This window comes from Scatophagus argus, chromosome 9, assembly GCF_020382885.2.
Source record: "Scatophagus argus isolate fScaArg1 chromosome 9, fScaArg1.pri, whole genome shotgun sequence".
NCBI classification, from domain to species: Eukaryota; Metazoa; Chordata; class Actinopteri; family Scatophagidae; genus Scatophagus; species Scatophagus argus.
Genome location: NC_058501.1, coordinates 8,384,183 through 8,408,184, shown reverse-complemented (window position 1 = coordinate 8,408,184; position 24,002 = coordinate 8,384,183). Strand labels below are relative to the sequence as shown.

Sequence of the window (24,002 nt, the reverse complement as noted above, 5' to 3'; positions counted from 1 at the left end):
TGCAAGAATTTCATTACAGTGAAAATTTTACATAAATGGTGAAACCCTGCTATCAGCAATTTTGTTTAAAACTGTTTAGCTTACACAATTTACACAGTTTAACTGAGTGAAGAGGTTAGAATAAAACATGAACAGTAGGAAAGGCTCCTCACAAGGATGCTTACTACTGAAGATTATTAAAAGGGAGTAAATAGTTGCCTGCACCTTGGGGTTGTCCATGATTGGAGTGACAGTCAGATCAGAGTCAGTATAAAGAAGAGCTTTCACACAGGATACAACGCCAACACCAGTACCAACACTTGCCTAGGACCAGAGGAAAGGAACAAAAGAAGAGCAGAAGACGTATTTAATATTAATTTTATTTACCAGGCTGACAAGCAGGTGGAAGGAGACGACTGCATGTTTAATGTCACCTTGTTTTGGGGTAGGCATGGTTACTTAGTTGACAGTTTACTCACGTTATGATATTAGCACAAATGACTCCTGTCTCTTGTCAAATGTGTTAGATTGAAATGTATATAGAGACAGCTACCTGAGGTGCAGGGGTCATCTTTGGAGAATCTGAGATACTGCAGCTTCTCCTTAAGCTGGCCCTGGAGCTAGAAAAATAACAGGAAGACAATATTAAAATATACCATAAGTTGCCAATGGCTAACAGTAGGATTTATGCATAGGAGGCTGATCCCCTGTGGTGTAATTGGTACAGTACAGTACTGGACAGGGGACTGATATCCAAGCACCACAGGGGAAATTTAAATCCGCAATAACACTTGATGTACTTTATTATATACTGCATACGTTCCCATAACATATTTGTAGATGTGTGTGTGGCTAGATAAAAGTTTGTATAGTGCGTAACTTAAAATATTTTGCGCAACCCTCTCGAGATTTAGACTTTTCTTCTAGAAGAATAAATTAAGGCCATTAATTAACTTACTGATTAGAACCCTGGCAAAACACACGCGTGACCCCGGCAAAACAGGAAATAGCAAACAGACTGAGCTCAATACCTTAGCAAAAAAATGGCCTCAGTGTTGTCCTCATCCACACCACTCTTTGGCCTGAGCTCTGATATGCTCTCTGCAGGAGGAAGCATGCAAGATACTAAATCAGATTTTGACACAGATAGACACATATATGTGTGACGTGTGAGAAATGGTGCAAACATTTTAATTAGGGATTAGGCTTAAACAAAAGCAACAATAGCAAACAGCGAAAAATCTACATGTTCGTGGCTGACAGAAAGATAGTAGCACAGAATAAAATTTGCCTACTCTAGAGAACCAGATTACTACAGCTCTATTTATATAAGCCAGATTCCAAAAAAGGGGGATGCCGTGTAAAGCTAAATAAAAACAGAATGCAATCATTAGTAAACAAACTGTTTACTGACACACAGACACAGACCTGTATCTCTCTATACTTGTTTGCTACGTCTTCACTATAGAGTGCCGACTTTGCAGTTATTACCCAAGGGCTACACAGTGCTGCACAAAGGCTGACAGTCAGAAATATTCCAACACAGCAAAGTAAATAAGGCAGGCAGGCAGAGGGCAGGTTCTCTGCAGTTACAGACTCCAGCACACACTCCTAGGAGGTCATAAGTGATGACTGAGAGAAATTTTGTGCGTTCTTAAGTCTTTGACACATGTTTATCTTTAAATATATTGTGTTCATACTGTTTTCAATTGAGTATATGGATTAGAACTATCAAGTAATCAAATTTCATTTATTTATGCTTCCCACAAAGTCCCTACTTTTTTGGAACAGGGTACAGCTGTTTTAATATCATACATCAAGAAATTTGTTACCTAGTGGAAATGATTTAGTAGGCTGTAGTGTGTGTAACTGCAGGGCCCCAGATAGCTTGGGGTCATCCTCCGTCTTTGCCTCTCCCTCTCCTCCTCTCTCCGTTCTCACATGTGTATCCAAGCCCTGGCTGTCCCTTAAGGAACAATTCATAGTTTCTGTGTCTGTCAGTCTAAAAGAGTCCACTTTGGCACATGTGACACAAATGTCCGCTCCACAGGTTGTGTGTCTGACAGCTTGCTGGCTATCAGTCCTTCCATCAGATGGTCTCTGAGTAGTTGCAGTTGCTGTCTGTGATGAGAAAAGTTTCTTCGAAATCCTGCAGGCTGGCTGCGTAACGGCTGAGTGGCTGCTGGGAAACCTGTCTGGCTGTCCTGGAGAGAAAGGCTCAGGGACCCCTGTGCGTCTGTGGAGGTAAAAATATGTGCTAACACAAACTACTCAACCAAGGAAAAAAAAAAGGTTTTTCTCAGTGGATTAAAGGACGCAACATTTGCCATCGACATCTACCATTAGTGTGTACATTATTGCTCTTTCACAAAGCAAAGCTGTGTACAGTAAACAAGCTATGGCTGCAACAAAATAATTGTAAAATCTGTAAGAGCTAACAAAAAAAAGGAGTAACATATCAACACACCTCAAACTAGCTGAAGCATCCGCATCAGAGACATTTTTTTCCTGTCCATCTTCATCCTCATCTTCCACATCCTCTTCCTCCTTCAGAACTTGTGTCCAGAAAGGGTGTTCCAGCAATGCAGGCCAATCCATCCTAAATAACAAAAACAAAAAACAAAAAAACTAAACATTAACTCAAGGAACTTTTCTCTCTTTTCATTTTTATTCGGATCAAGAACAAGACTTGCTTTATTAATAAAACGTATTTTTCAATGCACAATACAATAGCTACTACATTAAGATAAAGAGCACAAAAAACATTATGATCTTAAGGCAATATATGTAAGCTACTACCCAAACAATCGAGCAACAAACTCCAACCTGCTCCACATCATTTAAACTTTACAGTATGGATGCTGTATTGTAACTGTAATGAAATAAAATTGTAATCTACCACAAGATTTCAACCATGATATTTATTACGAAAACAGTAATAATGGCACTAGTGGGACAGAGTGTGAGTGTGTGTGAGTGCGTGCGTGTGTGCGTGTGTGTGTGTGTGTGTGTGTGTGTGTGTGTGTGTGTGTGTGTATGAGTGTCTAAGAACCTGACCTCTTCTCTGGGATTTTGATGAGCAAACCTTTCAGAAGATTCTGGAAGTCCTCACTGGGAGGACTGGATGAAAACACTGTATTAAACAACACAGAAAAAACTTCATTAAAAAAATAAAACAAAAACCCAACTACTCTATAACAGTAGCATGCAAACGGACAATGCCCACAAAAAGGCCTCAGATCCCTCTGCATGTAAGCACATTTGTGTATGTGGCAGTGTGTATATCACCTGTCTGTCTGATAGGTGGTGGTTCCTGATGTAAAATCATTTCTGTCAGTTCAGTACAACTATCAGAATGAAATGGAGGTTTACCTGCAAAACAGTTAGAATTTAAAATACAGTATATTGACATCAGTGCTTGTATTTTACTGCCTATTCACTGTGGTACAAATTCACATTTTCTGCAGTTTAGTTTTTCAGAATTAAGTCATCAGCTGAAGTACACTATTTTTTTTCCTCACAAATGAGATTTTCTCCATCATTTTCAACAGACTGCAAAAACAGAAAAAAGCTGAATGATAGTGAGTATATAAATGTGACATTGTACAAGTGTGTGCATGTGCGCCTGTGTGTGGGTACCAGTGTACATGTAGTAGAGTATACAACCCAGAGCCCAGAGATCAGAGCTCATACTGGTTTCTGATCCCTGCAAAACCTCTGGAGCACTGTAAGTTGGTGAGCCTGAAAATGTAGATACATACACATTGAGTAATTAAGAAAGGCAAAAAAAGGTTAAAGAAGACAAGCATCCTTATCATTAACAAAGGATGATGTGATGTTGAGTTTTAGCCAAATTGTTTTCATGAGCTTTTGTATTCTTGGTCATGGTGAGGTAAACTGTGAAAAATAATCAATGTCAGCTAATGTTAAACCAATTATTTATTTATATCACTACTGAATAGTGGACTTACATCGAGCGAGCGATTTACTTTAAGGCTGCGCCCATCAGAATTCACCCAAATAGGATAACTGGTCTACTTTCATTTGCTTCTTTATCCTGCCTGATCACATGTTTCCCAGCTGCCAGTGAGTCCCCCCACCCACACCCAGCATAAATAAACTTAAAAATGTACTTTTGGCTAATCTACAGGTTAACTTCTCAATCAATCTACAGTGTAATATACATATATAGAACTAAAATGATTAAAAAATACCAATCTGACCTTGTAGCCTTTTCCTCATGCTGTCAATAGTCTCATTATCTCCTTCCCCTGCCTCTTCAGATGTAAAGAGCAAGGTGAAGAAATCCTCCAGGGTCTCTCCCTCTGCCTTGGACATACAGAAGTTGCCAAACTTCAGGATGCCACTGCCATCCAGTAGGATCTACAGTTAACAAAAGGAGAGTTACTGTATTCATATGACAGTGATAATTTTGCTGTTATACCATCAGTTCTACATACACATAAATGCAGGTGCAAACCTTGGCAGGGCTCCAGTCAGAGAAAATTATCCCCAGCTCATGGATGTGTTTCAGTCCTTTGACCAAGTCCCATCCAAACTTCCTCACCACATCTTCTGACAGACATCCATCATGACCAAGTACAGACTCCAGGGAACCACCTGATAGATGAGCAGAGCAAACAAGAGATGAGAGAGAAAGCATGAGAGCAAAATAAAGAAATTTAGTACCTGATATCTGTTACATTGTTTTAAAAATCAACAATCCATTCTGTGTAAAATACATGACATTTTACAATCTACACTTGAAAGAGAATATCTCTAATTAATCGAATAAGCCAGAATAGAAAGGTATTTACTATTCATAAAATGTCAGTTTGAAGCTCCCCTAACATGCATGTCTCACTCTGCATCATTTGCAGTACCATGTTGTTATGTCTAATGGTGTCTAACTGCTTATCATGGGAGCCAGATATAATTACTGACCTGTACAGAGCTCCACTACCAACCAGAGGTGGTTACTTGTCTCATACCACTCATAGAAGCATACTATGTTCGGATGATCCAGATCATGGCTGAGACGTACCTAACGGGATAGAAACAAAAAATCATTCAACACAGTAGGTACTCTGTATTACAAGATGCAAACGCAAAACTACTCCTAAAAAGCATTCACATGCATTTTCCCTATGAAAATGTCTACCTATAGGAGACAATACTGACAGAAATTTGGCAAACTCAGAAACAGATCTAAGGCCCAAACCTCTGATATCTAAGCATAAGTTTGTAATGAATATAGTTCTAGTTTCAATATAATTCTTAATAATCATTAAAGCATTTTCTCATAGTTGAATAAAACAACTATATTATTAAAAAAAAAAATGAAAATTTAACACGTTTACACAATGCACTGTCCTACATGGTTAGTGATGTAAGGCCTCTTGGCTTTGTCGGCACAGATGACGGCTACATAGTTCAGAGTGCCCTTCTTTCTCCCTTTATAGACAACAGAGTTACTGCCTGCCCCAAGCACCTCATACAGGATAAAGTTCTCCATCCACTGTGGAAAAGAAAGAGGCCTGAAGTTAAAACCATCACACAAGCAAACTAGACATAAATCCAAACATACAATATGACCTTAGGGGGTAGAGTCCGTAAATAAATTAAAGATATTATAAAAGTTATTCATGTTATTTTTTTACATACCCTCATATTGCCCAACGGTCTTACAAAAATAACCGATACCACATTCATAAATTGATTTTGTTACAGCTCAAACAAATAAATACAAACATATGACAGTTAATGTTGCAATTTGGTATGTGTACGTTGGATATACACTTTACTTTACTGTAAAGTTTACTACATTATCATCGCAGTTTACATTTCACATGATAACACCACCTGCTGATAACATTTGAGGCTAATTACCTAGCTGCAGAGCACCTGGCACCTGTTTCTCTCTGATAGGATTTGATACGAAAACCTGTCCAAAGGGTTTTAATAATAAGCGAACTGGACAAGACCCTAAAATGAAGCTCACATGGTTCCATTAAATTGTCAAGTATGAAAATAATCTTGTAGCAGCTGATAACATAGGCTTATTTAACGTTAACGCTAACTTAAACTGGAGGCTAACGGTTGGTTTGAATGTAACTACAGTATGTGGTCTTGCAAACCGCTGCAGTTTTCGTCTTTTCAGGGGCACCAAAAAGACATCAGTCAAATACAACACCTGAAAAATAATGGTATTACATAAAACAGCGCGTCACTTAGTTGATTATATGTTTGCAATGCCTCTCTCTTACCATCAAAATACCTAACTCTAATAACTTTAGTTACCTCTTCAACGGCCCGCTGTTTGGTGGCGGAAGAGCGATGGGGCCATAGAATTCTAACTGGGAGAGGGAAGTCGCAAATTCGTCTGACTAAATTAAATGAAATCTATCTACCACGGTCATTACATACATTAAAATAAGTGTATTTCTATCAGTAAAATATTTTTACATACAAATGGGTTGAGAAAGACGTCGCTATGACTGTAAACGTTTTACTGGTTTTAACCTAGCTACCTCCAAATGGTATATTCCTGTGTTGCTAGGATACAAGAGTGCATACAACAGAACGCCAACGGCAGAGGACATGGAATACAACAGAAATAACCATCGCAAAGTTACACAAATGTAATTTACAAGTCTGACAGTTTACTAAATAGGCCTATAGCAAATTTCCAACCCTCCACTAGACCAATTCATCATAAATGTAAGAAATGTAAGAAAAATCACGTGTGTTTAGTGCCTAAAAGTAACTGCATGTTAAATGGGCCTAGCCTATGTATTCGCGACCCCCACCTTTCATCTCTCTCTCTCTCTCTCTCTCTCTCTCTCTCACACACACACACACACACACACAAAGTGCAATTACGTCATGCATTGAATAAAACCGGCAGCAGGACACAAGGCACCCGTGACACTCCTGAATGGATTTTATGTAGTCTGCAACTGTCGGAAATTTTGTATGTATGGGGTCAATGATCCAAAAGTAATAATGTAACGTAAGAATGTAAGACTTTTCTACTGCAATCGAGCAGCCACCACGGAACTTCCTTTCAGTTTCCTCCGGACCGTTAGTACAGTTTTTTTCTCCTCCTCCTGAGGAAGATATAATATTTAACGAGGACGTAAATTTTATTGACGAAAATGAAGTTTTTGCCATTTATATAACGGAACTTTCACACAGTGGTGTAGTAACAGAAAATGTTAAAATAATAAAGAAGGCTATAAATTAAAAGCAAGCAAGGTGAACAAGGGTCAGGAATAATTTAAGACATTCGGCTTGTAGATGGATAAAGAATGACCTGGGATCCGTGGAAATCCTTTCATACAAACTTGAAACTTCCTGACTTGTAAGGTTACATAAATTTGCTAACAGCGCAGTTTCCTGTCGGCGCAATTTATTCTACAAAATAAACGTAATAAATAAATTCGATTTTAACAGTTTTCTACCACACTTGCCTCTTAAAAAATAGAATAAAGACATAACCTGAATAAATGTAATGAACAGAAATATGAAAAGAAATCTCTTTTAATGATTGGTGACAATTTTAAAGTCTCAGCAGCCATTTTGGGTAGTGATGCTGTTTCAAACACACCAACAATGTAGTTGTTATAATTAGCAAAATTACAAAGTCACTCCTGTCACTGCTCAATTAACTACTGTTTCTTCCCTTCATCTCTAATGGGCTAAATGACAAAGCAACTGTGGCAGCTGTAATTTAATGTCCATTCATTTCAGTGCGTTACATGGACAGCAGAGCAGTACAGACACATGACTAACAGAGATAATGTCATAATCTAAACTGGAAATATTTCAGACCTTGTTTGGGTTGGTTTTAGTGTTTAACTGCAATAATGACAAACTACTCCATTTCTTTTCATGTTCAAACCAGTTGCTAGTGCTTATCAATAAAATCAATACATGTGGAACCGTACAAATTATTGAATGAAAAACTTACAGTGTCTGCAATGACTATAAAGCTTTATTGTCACAATCACATTTATAACAGTTACAATTTATGAATTAGTGTTTGTAATGAAATTGTCTCAATTAGGTGGACAATCTCAGCATGACATTGTGGTAATCAAAGTCATAAATTTTGTCATTCCAGGTTTTTCATATTGCACTTTCCACGCACTATTCAGAAAAGCAGAAACTTAAGAGATTACCCAGCTGGACAAACAGCACACTAAAAGTTATAAAAGTCCGATATTTCGAAACGAGATGTAACGTTGATGCAGTTTATTTTGAAATCATTCACACCGGATATGGCTCTACATTTCTCTGAATTTGACACAGCTCAGCTCAGCTTTGTTTCCATCAAGCCACTCAGTCAGCCCTGCGCAGGAAACTAAAAAGCTGCTGAATGCATTTGAACAGGAGCAGCAGGACTGACTGAATTATTCGTCTGCTCGCTTGGCTTGTTCTTCGCCCCACTGCGGCTTGATGTTGGGACGCCGGCGTTGTGTCGTATCAGTTCGGAGAGTCGCGCTGAGCTGAATCGCACAAACAGTCTGTAGCTCGTCGCCAAACAGAGAAATCGGGATTATATTGCCTCCTCAGGGAAATCTGCGCTGTCTATCAAAGCGGTAAGAAGCCTCCTGTGAGTGTGTGAACGTCTCAGGTTTAAAGTTTGACGATCATGCGGTCGTACTGTGGCAGGTGCAGCGTGCCGCACGGTCTGGTAACTCCAGTTAACGCGTAACGGTTACTCTGGATCGGTTTATACTGTAAACCTTGTAATGTTTTAGCCTACCTGCACAAGTTAGACTCGAGTATTTTAGTGGTCGCACTCATCTGTTGAGTATGTTGCTGACTTGCTAGCTCAGCTGTATACTAAAGGGCCCATGTGACTTTGCATGAGAAACATCCTCTGGTCTGATCTAACAAGTAGTTTGGAGTGTTTTGACTCACTCAGAGGTGGAAATGTTCTGCTCCGAGAGAGAGTGTCACAGCTGCTTGTGGGCACCTTTTAATAAGATTGATTTCAGAGTTAGGTAGACCTAATCCTATCAGACCAAATCTGCCTCCACTCATTAAAAGTGACCGAAGTCTCCTCAGTCTCTATAAACCAGGAGACATGTTTGTGAGTCAGTTGCATCATGTGTACTACATTAGATTATATCAGCCAGCCTTTTTAAAGTTTTAACCATTTAGTTCAGCTAATCATCACGTCACTGTATTAAACATTTAAGTCACACAATGTCAATATTAAAGTAGAAGAAAGCAGTTGTTTCTTGCTGTGTTTTGTTTTTTCATGCACTGTTAAACCAATAAACCCTTATTTATTTCTATGATTAAAATTAACAAAGAAATAGATTTTACAACTTTACAAACTAAGAAAAGAACGATGATAATGAGTCTCAGGCCCATTGAAGGAGAACTTGACTGAGATGTGGATTGTGCTGAGGAGCCTACAATGCAGTATCGTATCTTCAGTGTGACAGATATTAAGCCATCAATTTATTTATTTTACTTCAGATACTCTGCTGGGGAGCAGAGTTTCTCAGTCAGTCCGGAGAAGCTAAATAAGGCTCCAGTCAGTTTTGCCAGCTCTCAGCACATGATCTGTGTATGGCCTCACACAGAGGCTCCTGAGAACACTCATACGAGCAGCAGATAGCTCGAGTGTCTGACGGAGAGAGCTGCTGACACATGGGCTGTGGGGGAGTGTTTGTTCTTATCTGACCTTTCTGCCTTACTCCACACACACACACACACATATTCAAAGGCTTGTAGCATGTGATAAATCACTTATCACTGTCGGACATGTGTAATATTAGTTTTTTTTTGTAACTGAACGGCATACATTTGTTTGTTTTGCGATGGCATTCTGTACAAAAAGGAAAAATAAAAGGTCATGAGATGGCAGTGAGTGACGTGCAAGAGATTGATGACCTTGTGTATCGGCAGACGTTTCTTTTAAAAGGACAGAAAAAGTCAAAGGTTGCTTTTATGTATGAAGGAGTCTCTCAGTTTTACCTTCAAAGCCAGCTTACTGTACACCGTTGCTGCTGAGTAACTTTATGGATTTATGATAAGCTGAGTTTCCGTCAAATTTGAAAAAAAAGAAAAATCAGAATCAGTGAACGCTGTTTTAGGGCAGGGGAGATGTGATCACTTGGTTGTCTTTGGGATTGGCTGTTGTTCGACTGTTCGTGACTGACGCTGAGACTTTTTTTATGCGAGCAGTTGGGCTCATGAGACATGTTCGAGCTATCCCATACAACAATCAGCAGTCCACTGGTGTCTTGAGCGATGGTAGAGGTAATCACTTCAGCATCAGGTGGGCACCCTCCTTCACTGGTGTTTCACTGACGGGACCATGACACCTCCAGAGGGCTCAAAGTGACAAATGGCGTTCCAGGGGCTCCCCCTTGTTCTCTCATCACTTCCTATAGGTTGATGGTCACCTTACAGACCAGACTGCGTTCCTTCTCTTCAGCCAGCTGCCAACGCCTCTGCACAGCTTGGCGTTGGGCTTGCCCTTAAGCTCCCATCTTTCAGGAGCCCCAGTAGGTGACTTGACCACAAAACTTGTGCAGCAAACCTCATGCTCCCCAGTCCCTCTGCCCCTGCTTCAGCTGCCATGCCTGTGTTTCTTAATCTTGTCCATTCATATGCCTCAGCCACAGAGCATAACTCTGTGAGACAGACCACCAGACCAGGTCTGGTGACCTGACTTTTGTTGTTGTGATCTCTGGACGAAAAATGAGCACACATGTCTGAGCATATTATAACGTACAGTTTGAGGCAAAAACCATTTGGACGTGAAGAAAGTCTGTACATTTGCAAACAGGGTGAGTTCTTTTTAAGCAATGCAGTTCACTGAATTGAGCTGAAGTGATGCAGCTGTCTGTGTGAAGCATAAAGTAAATGACAAACTTTAATATCTTTAAGGAATGCCACATATGTGGAGCTTACTGTAGCAGACAGCTCACAGACAGCACTGTAGTTGCTCAGAACGTCTTAAGCTGGATTTCAGATACTTCATGTGAAGTTCTGTTTTGTCAGTATTTCTCTTCCATCGTGTGGGAAAGCACCTCTAGGGAATTGATAGGCACAAAACAGAACAATCAATACAGGTCTTGTATACACTTTATCAGTGTCTCATTGGCCTGGCTGCGATGCTAAAATCGAGATTCAGGAAGACTCCTCTGCTGTGGCAGCATTGTTCAGTCCCAGCAGGACGAGCCATACAGCCTGACACCATGAACAGCATTCTGAGCCACAGCTGAAGAGTGTGAGTGCTCCCTGTTGTGCCTTTTCTTTGTGTTGTAGAATATTAACTGTAAATGGCAGACCTTGTTCTTGCTCCACTTATATGTCTATCTTACATTCCTCCACTCCTTTATCTCTTTTTGCTCTTTCTCTTCCTTCTGCCTCCCCCCCCCACCTCTCTCATCAGTGTACCTTTCTTTTCCTCCACCCCCTCCTTTTCATCTGTCTTTTTCCTGGATGTGGTTTCCTACCTTTTGCCCAGTGTGATATGAGAGAGGAGCCGGTCTGTCCGTCAAAGCTTTCAGACAGGCCTTTTCCACCCTACTTTTCTGTCAAAGAACAAAGTATAAGCTTTTCTTTCACCAGCACAACACTTATCAGCCAGGCGGTGTTCAATTCTGACATTACATGAAGAGATTTAAAAGGTTTTGGAAACGATGTCTCAACTTCCTTTGACTGATCATGTGACTTGTTGGTCTTTAAAATTCAGCTTCCTTCTTCTCTCTTTGCCTTCCTCTTTGTCTCTCCTTCATGTGAAGACAGTTGCTCTGAGACTCCGTGTGTTTCTGTGAGTAATGGTATCAAGTGTCCTTTCTGACAACGGGCCTTTAGGAGAACAGAGCTTGTATTCGAGAGAGCTGTGAGTGAGAGGCTAAGAAACGAATGAGCAGAGATGGAGGGAGTACATCAGAGACAGATGAAGTGTATGGGCATCCTGCAGACAGAAGAGATCTTCTTCTTTCAGAAGTTTCTTTTGTCTGCTAACCATCAACCAATCACGTCACAGTGAAAAGAGAAAGTGAAAATAGTTGTGGTTGTTTTTTTTTTTTGTTTGTTTGTTTTTTGGCCTCACACAGCAAAACACGTAATAAAGTGGAGCTGTTGTGTACAAATGAACAGATAGCTGTGTGATTAAATAAGGCCAAAGGGAAAAAAATAATTGAAAACTTTCATCCAGAGTTTCTGCTGGCAAAAGAATTTAAGCAACACATCACACTGATTATGTCCTCTATCCAGTGTCTTGTGTGACGTCAGACATTTTTGCAGGTGTAACTCAGTTATTTGTGTTCTTTACGGATGCATGATGTGAATTTCATCAACTGTGACCATAACCAATATTTGCCTGCTTCTCCTGGCCAATATCAATAACTGATGATTTCATATCTTTTTTATTTAAAAAATGGCCATGTAGCTGAGTTATACAGTAAGTGTGCACACCAACAAACTTCAAAAATAAAAATTATACTTTTTTTTAATGTATGCTTGTATGCAAAAATGTTTTCATATTAATTTTTCATAAAAGGTCATACTTCAAGGTAATCCATTCAGTACTCAGTAAAGATGGTGATTGTTATTGATTGTATCTCTGGTCAGACAGAGAATATTGCAGTATTGATTGGATCCATTGATCATAAAGTGGCTGACGGAAAGGGCTGCAGCTGGGACCAACCTTCATTCAGAGCCTCACTCAAACATTGTGTTGAAAGTTGGAATATTTCAGTTTTAAGACCAAAAAATTAAATCCCCAAAAACAGTCTGAATTAACAGGTACCGTTCACTGCAAACGTGTTGTAAAACAGACAGCACGGAATGTTTTCTGTGCAAATACTATAAACACTAGAAGACCCACCCTTATCTTGCTTTGTTAATATCTTGAATCTAGGGCAAGCTTTAAGAAGGTACTGAGGGACTTTCACATAGTCTGCTTAGAGAGAAAAGAATGGGGAATAAAATTAAACTCAACTCAATCAAGCTAAAGGGAATTAAAGAGAAATCTGAGCCCAGACTGAACCCATCGGGTCAGGTCATGACCAAGTACATTCTTAATTAATTGAGCCATTTCTGTACACAAGATAATGTCTGCTTCTAACATAATTAGTGATTTTATGACAGGAGAGTTTTTTTAGATGGTCTGCTCACAATTGTGAGGTTATGGAGACGGTTTTAAGTCTTTCTTTTTAGTAGTAATAGTTTTACGTTCTTGTGATGACAGAGTAGGAATATGGAACCTGTCTCTGACTTGTTTCTCTCTTAAGACACAAACAGAAGTTTTATAATGCATCTTGAAGCAGATTTGTGGCTTCTGGCAAGAAACATACCCTGGCAAAGAACACTCAGAGGAAGTTGTTTGCATACAGTGTTTCCTGTGTTAGCGCTCCATCATACTGCCAGTCAGTCACAACATGTGCTGACAGACAGACGACCAGTGGAAACAGTTATCCATCAGCCATCCCTATCCAAGTCCTCCTTGATTCCATTAACCAGGACACACACAGGCTCACAGACTCAAAGTGCTTTAAACGATCAGCTACTGAAAGTAAGGAAATCCCCTTCGGCAAGGACAAAACTCACTCACAGCTGCTCAAAAGTGCTACAGAGGCAGGTTTTGTGAATTGATATATTGGCTGCCATAGTACCCATTGGCATGCCAGGCCGATGGTAGCTTGCATGTATTGTGTATTATTAAACAAGCATTCAGACACTGAATGTGCAGCTTGGCAGCTCTAAGTCCACTCTGTGTTTTGTTTTGTTTTTTGTGGTAAGATTTTCTACAAAAGTCAGTGAGGATCAATCCATTGAAGATTAATCAGAATCAAATCAAAAACATCAGCTCAAAATGTACAGTTTAATATAGTGAAAATATGATTTTCAGCGCTTTCTTTGCACTTACATCATTCTATTAATTTCTATTAAATGAATTGCTGTTCTTATTGAATTAACATACCACTGAAATAGACTGTGGCTCCATTTTTACATATATCCATACAGTGTTTATATGTGAGAAGAGAACAAAAACACACACACACCTCAGTACTGTTGTGAGTTTAGGTGCAACTGTCACATCTGCCACAGAGCATCAGGAGTACTGCTGTGGTTTGTGCTGTAGGGTTCACACATTAAAAGTCACCTGCTTGTGTGTTGGAAGGCTGCGGATGTGAAAATGTGGTCACGTTGCACTTTCTCTTGGTGATGAGCCCTAACATTTGTTATTGTGTGCATGTGCACGGGCATGTGTTACAGAACATCTGCGGATGTTCGACAGTGTCATGTCATTTCAGTGCATGCATCGCTTATTGTGCGGTGACTATGGTTTCATCAGAGTTTGTATTAACAGCTGAATCTTATTTGAGTGGACTGGTCGCTATCCATTAGTTGTGTTTCATAGCTTTGTGGTCCTGGAAGCCCATTTAAAATATACTGCAGAGTTTACACATTTGAAATGGATATTGGCCTGTTTAGAGGTGAGGAGAGGGAGAAGTCTTACGCCCTAAAGGTCTGAAGGAGCCGAAGCTGCAGATCAGTGCCAAAACACCGAGCTGGGTTTTGATTCTCTTCTGCAGTTTTCTGTGTTGTTACTGACAGGGTATGGTGGTGTAACTCCGCTCCCCTTTAGGAGCTGAGAATGAATGTTTGTGGTCTATGTTGTAATGTCGATAGTGCTGCAGAAGCACAGCCAGGGGTAACTGATTAACAGAGTGCATTGAGAAATAATCAGTGGGAGGGATCCATCCTTGTTTGATGGTCTTCTCCTCAACACTGGACTAAGGATGAAAACTGAGCACTTTTAGGGGTCATTAAGAACAACTGGGACTGTAAGTCGTAGGGGTGGGCCAGCTGATGATTTCAGTTCATGGTCAGTGTTGAAGGGGTCCACAAACTGCTTTTCAGGTGAGTAGCAGAGATCGTGAAATCTGATGTCGTCTTCTGTTTCCAAACTTAATCACGCAACCTCGCTGATTAACAAATGTGTGCTACATGAACAAACCAGTAGAGTGATGTCACCAACTAGATGGCTATGCTGATTGGACAAATGACTTCACGTGGGTGATGTAACGGATATAATGCAGCGTGTGTTACAGTGAGCGATTACATGGCGGCTGAGAAGCTTGTGACAAAAAAAAATAACTCCTTTAATGCAGTATTGTGTTTTACTAGTGGCTTATTTCAAGTCTGACTGCAATCTGCAGGGAAAGATAGCAATGTAGATCATGGATCATGATTACATGTAAACAGATTGTGATAATATTTTTTGGCTAGACTGCCTACAGTTTTCTGTATCAATTATTAGTCGCCTCATGTGATTCTGAAGTACAGTATGATTTACAGTCAGCTTTTTACACCCACCCTGCAGTCTTTCTGATGACTGCAGGGTGGGTGTAAAGGGTGGACTCAGGTCCTCCTCACTTACAGAAGAAACATGTCATTGCAGCTTGTCATATGTTTTGCAGTGACTGTATGGTTTGTTGTCATTAGCAACAGTGTTTGGGCATTTGGAGTCCTAAATAATGGAAACTGTGTGACCTAAATCCTACTTCCCACAAGGCACCGGGATCTGACTCAGTAGGTCTTAGAGGAGGCCGTGGTGGAAAAAAAGCAAAAAAGCAAGATGGTGAGAATAGGTAGACAGACAGATGGTAGAAAGCAGAGGAGGGTGTGGTGCAACAAAGCCACAGCTGTGTTTTCAATGATGATAAAGAGTGAGTGTACATATCAAACAGCTTCTCCTGAGGCTTGTGTGTGTGTGTGTATTGAAGAGTTGACTATTAATAGAAAGTTGTACCTTATTGCTGGGCTGGCAGCCTGCTGACTGATGTGATGTTGGAGATCAGATCGCCTTTGAGTGTCAGTCAGGTTTTCTGTGTCACTGATATGTATTTACCTATTGGTTATTCTTTTCAGTAATAGCTCACGTTATATTACACTTTATATTCTACTCAGAAATACAGAGTCAAGAGTTTATTAGGGACAGCTGCCACCTGTACAGCACAACAGCTGTAATGTGGTATTTCTGTGAAGCTGATATGTTCACATTTTATCTGTGGTGTTGATTAAACCCTGTGCTGATCATGAGGCAGTCAGTGGTGGTGCTGCACTGCACTACTGCTTTCCTGCTTTACTGCTTTACTGCTTTAATTGTACAGATCATTTTTCAAGTAATGTCAAACTTTATCTTGTTCCAAGCTCTCAAATGAGATGATTTGCACTTTGTCATATATATATATATATATATATATAAAAAATAACAAAAATATTTTAACATGCACCTCACTCTCACAGAAGTTTTCACAGAACTTTTTTATACATTTTATAGACAAACAATTGATCAGTTTATCCAAAACAATTATTAATCAGATTCATCAGTAATAAAAATATTGATTAGTTGCAGCCCTGGTTGGCAGGAACATTGCTCAGTCTAATTCAATCCAATCCAGTTCCACAGCAGAGTAGACAGTAGAATAAGATTAATATATATATATATTTTTTTTTTTTATTTGTATCAGCATTTAGAAACAGGAAATTACTGGTATTGGCTGAAAAGCATCCAGATTGTGCCACCCTAATATGTGAGTGAGAACACTAGAGAGGGATGTTTCTTCTCTATTAAATCACGTTGTCTGTCATTAGATACCCTTACAAACATGTTTGCACATAAATATCTTCGTATTTTTCAGGACTTTTTTGCATCTAATTTAAAAATGTATGCAAATTGAGCCTCCTTTCTTTTTGTGTCTTGCTCCTCTCTCTTTCAGGTATGCAGTGAATAACGTCTATATATCCAAGTGTGTGGTTCTGTGTGCCCTGTGCTCGAGACATCCTGAGCACCTTTTATCCACTCCAGTCCAATACTGCACCCAAGACAAATCTAGTATGGTTTTGTCTCATTCCTCTTTTGGCAAGTCCAAGTTTTGTCCATGGCTGGTCATGTTTTAAAACGGTAACCACTCGGCGCCAAGCTGGACCCGAAGACTTCGCCTCCCTACACCTGCTCCTCTGCCCCACCCCCTAAACAGTCTCCCGAACACACAGCTCGAATACACAACTCAGGACTCCAACTGGTCAGCGAGGAGGAGGAAGAGGAGGAGTATGTCAGTGAAGCAAGTCTGCCGGCTGCACTCCAGGAGTTCAGAGCCACCTACAGAGATGCAGAGACCATTACTGGTAATGTTGCATGCATACCTTATGTCCATAGGTAGACTGGAATCCATTATGCAGAGCTGTATCATCACTCACTGAATAAATATATAATTCAGTTGTCTCACACACTCTCCATTAAATATCCAGTCAACAAAATAGAGTTATGTATCAAAGAAGTTCTTCATCAGAAACCCAATTAAACGTTCATAGTATGTTTTTGGAATAAGTGGAAAGAACATTGCAAGCAGAAGAAGATGGTGTTTGAGAGTGAGGGAAGTGGAGTTGTGAGAAACAGTCCCTCTCTGTGACCCTTTTCTCATGTCACATCCTGTCAGTGAAGCTGCTCCAGCGGACCTCGGGCCAGTGTGGCCAATGAAAAGAGCTCCCAGGGGACTGTCTCTGTCAGCTCTTTCACTCATCTCCCCTTCTTGTTTTTTCTCACCACTCATCCTTCTCTCCAAGGGAGCCAAGGGAGTAGAAGGACACTAAAGTCTGGTCTCCAGTGGTCAGAATTTAGCTGTGCTGTTGCCCATCTCCTTTCTCTTTGCAGTCTAAAATAAGCCCATCTAGACCAAGTATCTGGCAGGCTCTTAACAACTGAAGTGATGACACATAAAAGACGAATGGATATTGATTTAAATTGTTTTTGGGTCTTTTTTTGTTGTTTTTTTTTTTATTGCACTGCTAACCATGCAGCAGTCTAGACTCTCCCAACCTGGACACAAAAACTGATTAATTCTAATTTTAAGATGGAAAGAGCTGAGACAGCAGCACCATAATGCATGACCAAAACACTAAGTGACAGATCCAACACCATCTAGAGTTTCTTATGATGAAACTTCTAAAGACAACTGTTAAGCCCAACAGTGCTAAGCCATTGTCTAATAAGGAACAAAGGACCCAGAGGAGCAGTAAGGAATGGGCCCAGAGGAGGGGAAAGAGAGCTGTGTTCAGCTTGGTCAAAAGCCTTTTCAACAAGGCCATAAGGGTGGCCAGCGCTTGTACAGCTCCAGAATCATTTCAGAAACCCATTTCTTAAACACAAACAACAGGAAAAGACCCCTCCTGTACTTTCCTACAGCACACACCCTCCCACCCTTTACTATGGTCTGAGTTCCTTGTATTGTCACCAAACTACCTTTGTTCTGTAAAAAGCCCTGTAAAAGCAACAAAGAAAAGCATTACGATTTCTGGAGCTTCTGATAAACTGCTGTTCATCCATCCATTTGGTTCAAACCAGTCATCCATCCATTCAAACCAGTGTGTCGTTTCACAGGGAGGTGGAGCCTACACCAGTATACATTCAGATGGTAATCTTGCAGAGCTGGTAGTCGTCATCTACTACAGCTGGTACAGTGTCCTGGTTTACTGATTTCAGATACTCAGAGACGTGCTGGAGGTACAACTGCATCTGAATACACTTCTGCATTGGCCTCACCACTCAGCTCTGGTGCAAATTCTTTCATTTGAGCACATTGATCATCTGTGTAATGTTCCTAATGCCTGCTGCTGGCACCATGCTTAGGTGAACAGGTGGTGAACAAAGTGAAAGGAGTACCACAGAGTGCTGTGCAGTGTGGCCGGGTACAATGGATGGCCTTGTTCAAACTGTCAGGTGTCTTAAGATATTTTGCAGGAACATGAGCTGCTTTCTTCAGCTCTATGTGTTCATTCATGTTGTTTGTCTTTAATCTCTGCTTTTAATTTTAAATGTTCTGGTCTCTAAACATTTTTATTCTTGATTTCAGCCTTGGATTATCAGTCAGACAAAGTGAACAGGAACATGCTGGTGACCATGAGTGCAATAGCCAGCAGTGTAACACATGTATTTTGCAAAATCAAATGGTGAAATAAAATAATGTGGTAATATCTACTCTAGTCATGTGTCTTCAACACTGAAGTCACTGAAGGGCAGGTCAGGCCAGTGCTGCCACCTGCTGGTATGATAGGATGACTATAACAAGCCCAATTTTCTAACCAAATTCAGATAAATAATGTGTTATATTTAAGTTATTTCTTCCCTATTTATTTCCTTCTGTTTCTGTCTCTCATCTCCTTTCTTCTTACCTCCCCCTGCCTCACTTTGTAGTGAAAACTTCCCCCTTGAGTGAAAGATTCTGTGTGTGAGTGTGTGTGTTATTTCGCTGAGTCTAGAGGATGAATGAACACAAAGAGTTGAATAGAGCAGCTCATTGCCACTGGGCAGTTCTGGGTGTGAGGTTAATTCTCCGTGGTTACCGGCCAGCAGTGATGTAAAGAGTTGAGTAACTGTGAAATTATGGGATGCCTGGTGAGGAAAGTGAGACCGGGAACAAACAGGCAGACAGAGAGGAGACGGAGGACAGGGAACTCCAGTGAAGTTATGTAAGTGGACCAGCAGAGTAGAATCCAAATAGCTGAGTCTGCTCCCTGACTCTGATCCAGTCACGGCATGCAAAAACATCCACTGTGCTGTAATGTTCTTGTATCTTGTTAACTGTCTTATCACATACAGTAAAGACAAAGCCAAGTAACATGAGACTGAAACTGTGTTGACCCAGTGTAGCCCATCTGTCAGTGTTGTAGACTTTGTTGGAGGATTGCAGTCATTCTGCAGGATGTTTGTGGAGGTCATCTCTGTCAGACATATGACATATACGTATAGTATGTGCTATACTTACAGTGTTGCCATGGATGCAGTGTGCAGTATGCAGGAGACTGACTGGCTGCATGCTGGCAGGCATCACAGGCTGAGTTGCATCAGTTTGCACCTCATAATATTCTAAAATGATTTAAGGATCTTTTGAATCTGAATATGGCTTACTGAAAACATCGAACTCTGTGAGTTTGTCGCAACCAAATTTATTTGTCAGAACTTGACAATGAAGTGCACAATTGTTTCCTGTTTTCTCTCTTTCCTTTTCAGGCTCATTTGTGAGGATCACGACAGGGGTGTTGCTGACACGTGACTTTGCATGTTTACATACCTGATAGGGCCACATGTCGGGTCACGTCCATGCCTCCAGGCTCGATTGTTTCCGGCTCTTGTATCTGTCTTATACAATGCAACAGGAGCTCTAAAATATTGCCACAAGAACTTGTCAAGCAGTTATATTGTATTCCAGTTGAACATTTTGCATTTGAGTTACAACTCTCTCCTCCTGGTATTTCATTATTATTTTTTATTTAAAAAAATAGTTTAAAATGTTCCTCCCTACATTGTGTTTAGGCCATGTATTAAAAAACAAACAAACAAACAAAAAACTGCTTGTCGGACAACAACTAATCAGACACACCATCTTACATTAATCTAATCTAATCATTAATCCAGAAAATGAGATGTGAAAGAGATCTTTCGAACATTCAGCTTTGCTTAAAAATCACGTCCATCTTGACACTTGACAAAACCAATTTATGAGCTCATGCAACCATGAAGCACTGAAATCACCTGTTGGCTTTTCTAACCTAACCAGCAGTGCCGTCATGTCTGGCAGGTAGTATCATAATGGTTTGCAGCTTGTGCCAACCACTGGACTGTAGCTGGACTATCTAATTCCTGCTGATGTGACAGCTGTTTCAACAGTCAGGTCAGCTCATGAATTTATTCTCCCACCGAGCATGCTCACATCACTGTTACATCATAATTTGCCAATTATCAGCAGTAGTGGACAAAGCCCAATGTGGAGGAGTGCAGCAACAATGACTTGAAGACAGGCGGTTGCCATCAGCCTGAAAAGCTGATGAACAGTCACCACACTGCTGTCACCACTGCAAACAGCTCAGGATATAAATGCTGTGCCACTGTTCATTCATTGTAATGATGTACTGTCATTCTAATGACATGTTCTGTTGTTCAGCGGCATGTTGAGCGTAAATGTGGGGTCATGGTACAGATGTGTTCACACTGATGTCAGATACTGTGAACGGGCAAGGCAAAAAGATTGAATTTGAGAAGAATCAGAAATGGGTCAGTTTCACCTGCAGGGTGAAATGCACTTTAGATGCCAGAGTAAAATATTCTGTTCTTATCTTAGTGGTGTAATTAATAAGTTGGGCAACAGGACGCCAAGCAAATATTAAGAAGCATTTTTCATTCTCTCATTTTTTCCCCGCTTAAAGTTGAGTCCTCATTAACATTACAGCGTGTTGGCATTTATTGTGGTTGAAGTTTGTATCTGTTATCTGCTGCTGTACTTCCACTCTGACCCCACGGGTAATTGGTGTCTGTTAATAAGGATAATATTAGTGAAGAACGATGCATACACATACCTCACCATGAGATTTACAGGGTTGGTGACACTTAAAGACCTTGGCACAGCAGATCTCATAGGCTGTCTGATATTTGACCACATTGGCGAACTCTGCTGTATTTCATGTGCGTACCCTCTGCGACGAGCGGCAGCTTTCATCTGTAGCCCAGTCTAATTCTGGACATGCTTGTGCTGTGGCTTCACGAGAACAGCATCAAAGTATTTGGCTAAATTAGGGAAAACTGGTTCTGGTACTAATGGTACCAGTACCAGAACCTGGTAGTAATAGATTATATTTTGTCTCTATCAGGCCGTTCTTTTTATTGACTTTTGTCATGAAAGGCACATTATCTTGAAAGCAGCATGCCCAGGAAATTAAGCGACAAGTAATTATAAACTGATAAGTGTAAAACCTTTTTACATAAGCTTAGGAACAGACTGACTTGTTTTAGGTGCCATTACTTGCCGAACACACACAGTGGGTTACAGGCCATGATTACTGCTCTGACTGGGTCTGTCTGTTGCACTGGAACGGTTTGCTAGGAGATCTAGACAGAAAAACAGTTAAACAGTAGGAGCAGCTTCAGGCCTGCCTGCTCTGAAGCAGGACAGGAAGAGAGGAAGAAGGAGTACAGCTGGGTTTGTTGGCTGTCAGAGTGAGGGGGGGCGCCATTAAGGGGCTGTCCATGTGAGTACCGTCATTGGCATGTCAGGCATGACGAACCAGTTTGGCTCGGGTCTCTTTTCCTCGTCACTCTTCCCTCCCTCCCTCTTCTCCTCTCTTCCTCTGTCTGTCTCTTCCACCCAGTGCCGTCCTCTAAAACTTTTAGCTCTCTCTCTCTCTCTCTTGTTCTTCCTGTGTCTCACCCTCCCAACGCTCTTTCTGTCTGTCCTCTCTGTGTTATTTCTTGCGACCTTGCCCTCTCCTGGTCCAGTGGAAAATGTGATTGGAGGGCAGGGGAGTCGGTGGTCGTCGGTCTTCAGGCACCATGAGTGAGTACACTGTGCGGCATGGTTTTTCCGCCAGGTTCATCTGGTCTCTAGTCAACTTTATGACAGCTTGGCTAACATCTGGATAGCGTTTCTCTTGCTGCTTCTGTCTCTATATCTTCCCTTTGTTTGTCTTTCAGTCTATTTTCCTGTGAATCAGCTGTTGTTTGCTCCCTTATTTGGATATGTATAGCTAAGGGAGCTTCAGGGATTTGCCTTCACAATTTAATTATTTTATATCTTTCAGACATTTGCTTGAAAATACAAACTTGAAACTTTTCCTTTTAAGCTGTCTTCAGTTCAACAGTTCACAAGAGTGTTTTTATAGGTTAAAAGTTGACTTCTCTACTCTAACATTCATTGCCAACTTGGCTCTTTAACTATCACTTGGCCACAAATAGCCTTACTGTTCTGTAAAAACATGTACAACACAGCCCTTTCTGACATAAGAGGCTTTGCACTTGGATTTGTCCTATTCTGTTGAGCTGCATTTCTTCTCCACTCCAGCCACCATGTGGCGAGTGTGAGTCTAGCCCATGTGTTTGTATACCCTTCTTCTCTTTGGTGACCTAATTTGGAGTCCCAGTCCAGTCACATGTGTGGGTCAACATGCAATATGCATGTTCTGTTTTAACACTGGAACTTCTGATTGATCTTTGTTATTTACTTTTGTTATTTGCCATAGTTTGACTGTGTGTTTTGGGATCTGTGTAACTGTATGACCTGTATGACCTGCCTACAGAATCTCCCTATCTTGATTTTGACACTTTCTCCCTTTGTGACATATTGCTGTGTTTATTGTTCAGTCTGACAGCTTGAGACTGGCCTATTCTTAATTTGAACTTGAACTTTCCTCCTCTAGTGGCTACTTTTGCTGCTGCTAATGTTGGTGTGACACTACAGGTTGTGTTCTGTGGCCCGGCAGTCTATATTTACATTTTTTAACATTGGACTTGAACTTCTCTTGGTCATACTGTATATCAGCTGTGTTATTGATCCCAAACCTAAATGGAGAAGTTCAGTAAAATCAAAACAAGATGCTCCTTTAATACTTTATTCAGTATTAAGAGTGAAAAGTATTTCTACTTCTCAGCTAGATGTAAAGTACATTTGCTTGCTTGCTCATTACTGCTGGTTTCTAAAATATATAATATGATACAGTTTTTTGTATCAAAGGAATTTCTGAGCAACAGCAAAAGAACAAGTCAACAACACCTGACCACAGACAGTCTGTTTACTTCGCACTTTGAACAGTCCTGGTTAACTCGTTTGCACTCTTTGGAACTTATTTGGCAGCAGTTTCTATTTGAGAACCACAAAAAGGGAAGACATTTGTATGAGGTTCCTCCACTGATTTGACAAAAAAGAAAAATTGAAAAAAACAAAACGATCATGTTTATTTTGCTAACAGCAACATATACAGGGACACACACACATACTTTTTACTGTCTCCACTGACCTTTTGTCTGCACACACACCACAGAAGTGTTTGTGCTATTATTATCTTCATCAGCGTCCTGTCAGCACTCATTTTAAAAGCTGAAGTGCTGTGGTCATATTTCATACCGGTACAGAGGAGGAACCATGTGATTCAGAGAGAGTTGATAGTAAACTTTATATGGCTCCTGACCTCCCAGCAGGGCTTGATTGAAA

At 40.5% G+C, this 24,002-nt stretch overlaps 2 protein-coding genes across 16 annotated transcripts in view; one reads left to right on the top strand and one right to left on the bottom strand.

The window, feature by feature from the left end:
• The window catches only part of ulk4 (unc-51 like kinase 4), a 71,592-nt gene extending 65,162 nt beyond the window's left edge, over positions 1–6,430 (bottom strand). For 8 of the 13 annotated variants that reach the window (XM_046400499.1, XM_046400508.1, XM_046400500.1 and 5 more), the window contains exons 1-13: positions 5,644–5,691; positions 5,357–5,497; positions 4,924–5,023; positions 4,460–4,599; positions 4,203–4,362; positions 3,619–3,720; positions 3,268–3,351; positions 3,037–3,112; positions 2,447–2,578; positions 1,812–2,215; positions 1,011–1,080; positions 533–599; positions 205–303 (exon numbers count right to left, since the gene is read on the bottom strand). In XM_046400499.1, the coding sequence (XP_046256455.1) occupies positions 205–303; positions 533–599; positions 1,011–1,080; positions 1,812–2,215; positions 2,447–2,578; positions 3,037–3,112; positions 3,268–3,351; positions 3,619–3,720; positions 4,203–4,362; positions 4,460–4,599; positions 4,924–5,023; positions 5,357–5,497; positions 5,644–5,691 (1,623 nt within the window). The other 5 variants (XM_046400504.1, XM_046400505.1, XM_046400502.1 and 2 more) reach the window with 5 other exon arrangements.
• Positions 6,431–8,055: 1,625 nt separating this feature from the next.
• LOC124064319 (trafficking kinesin-binding protein 1-like) overlaps positions 8,056–24,002 on the top strand; it is a 43,333-nt gene continuing 27,386 nt past the window's right edge. Inside the window, exons 1-2 of one of the 3 annotated variants that reach the window (XM_046398667.1) lie at positions 8,056–8,582; positions 16,746–17,154. The gene's annotated coding sequence lies outside the window, so the exon portion shown is untranslated. Of the gene's footprint in view, positions 8,583–11,558; positions 11,783–13,893; positions 14,884–16,745; positions 17,155–24,002 lie in introns of those variants that run through there. The other 2 variants (XM_046398669.1, XM_046398668.1) reach the window with 2 other exon arrangements.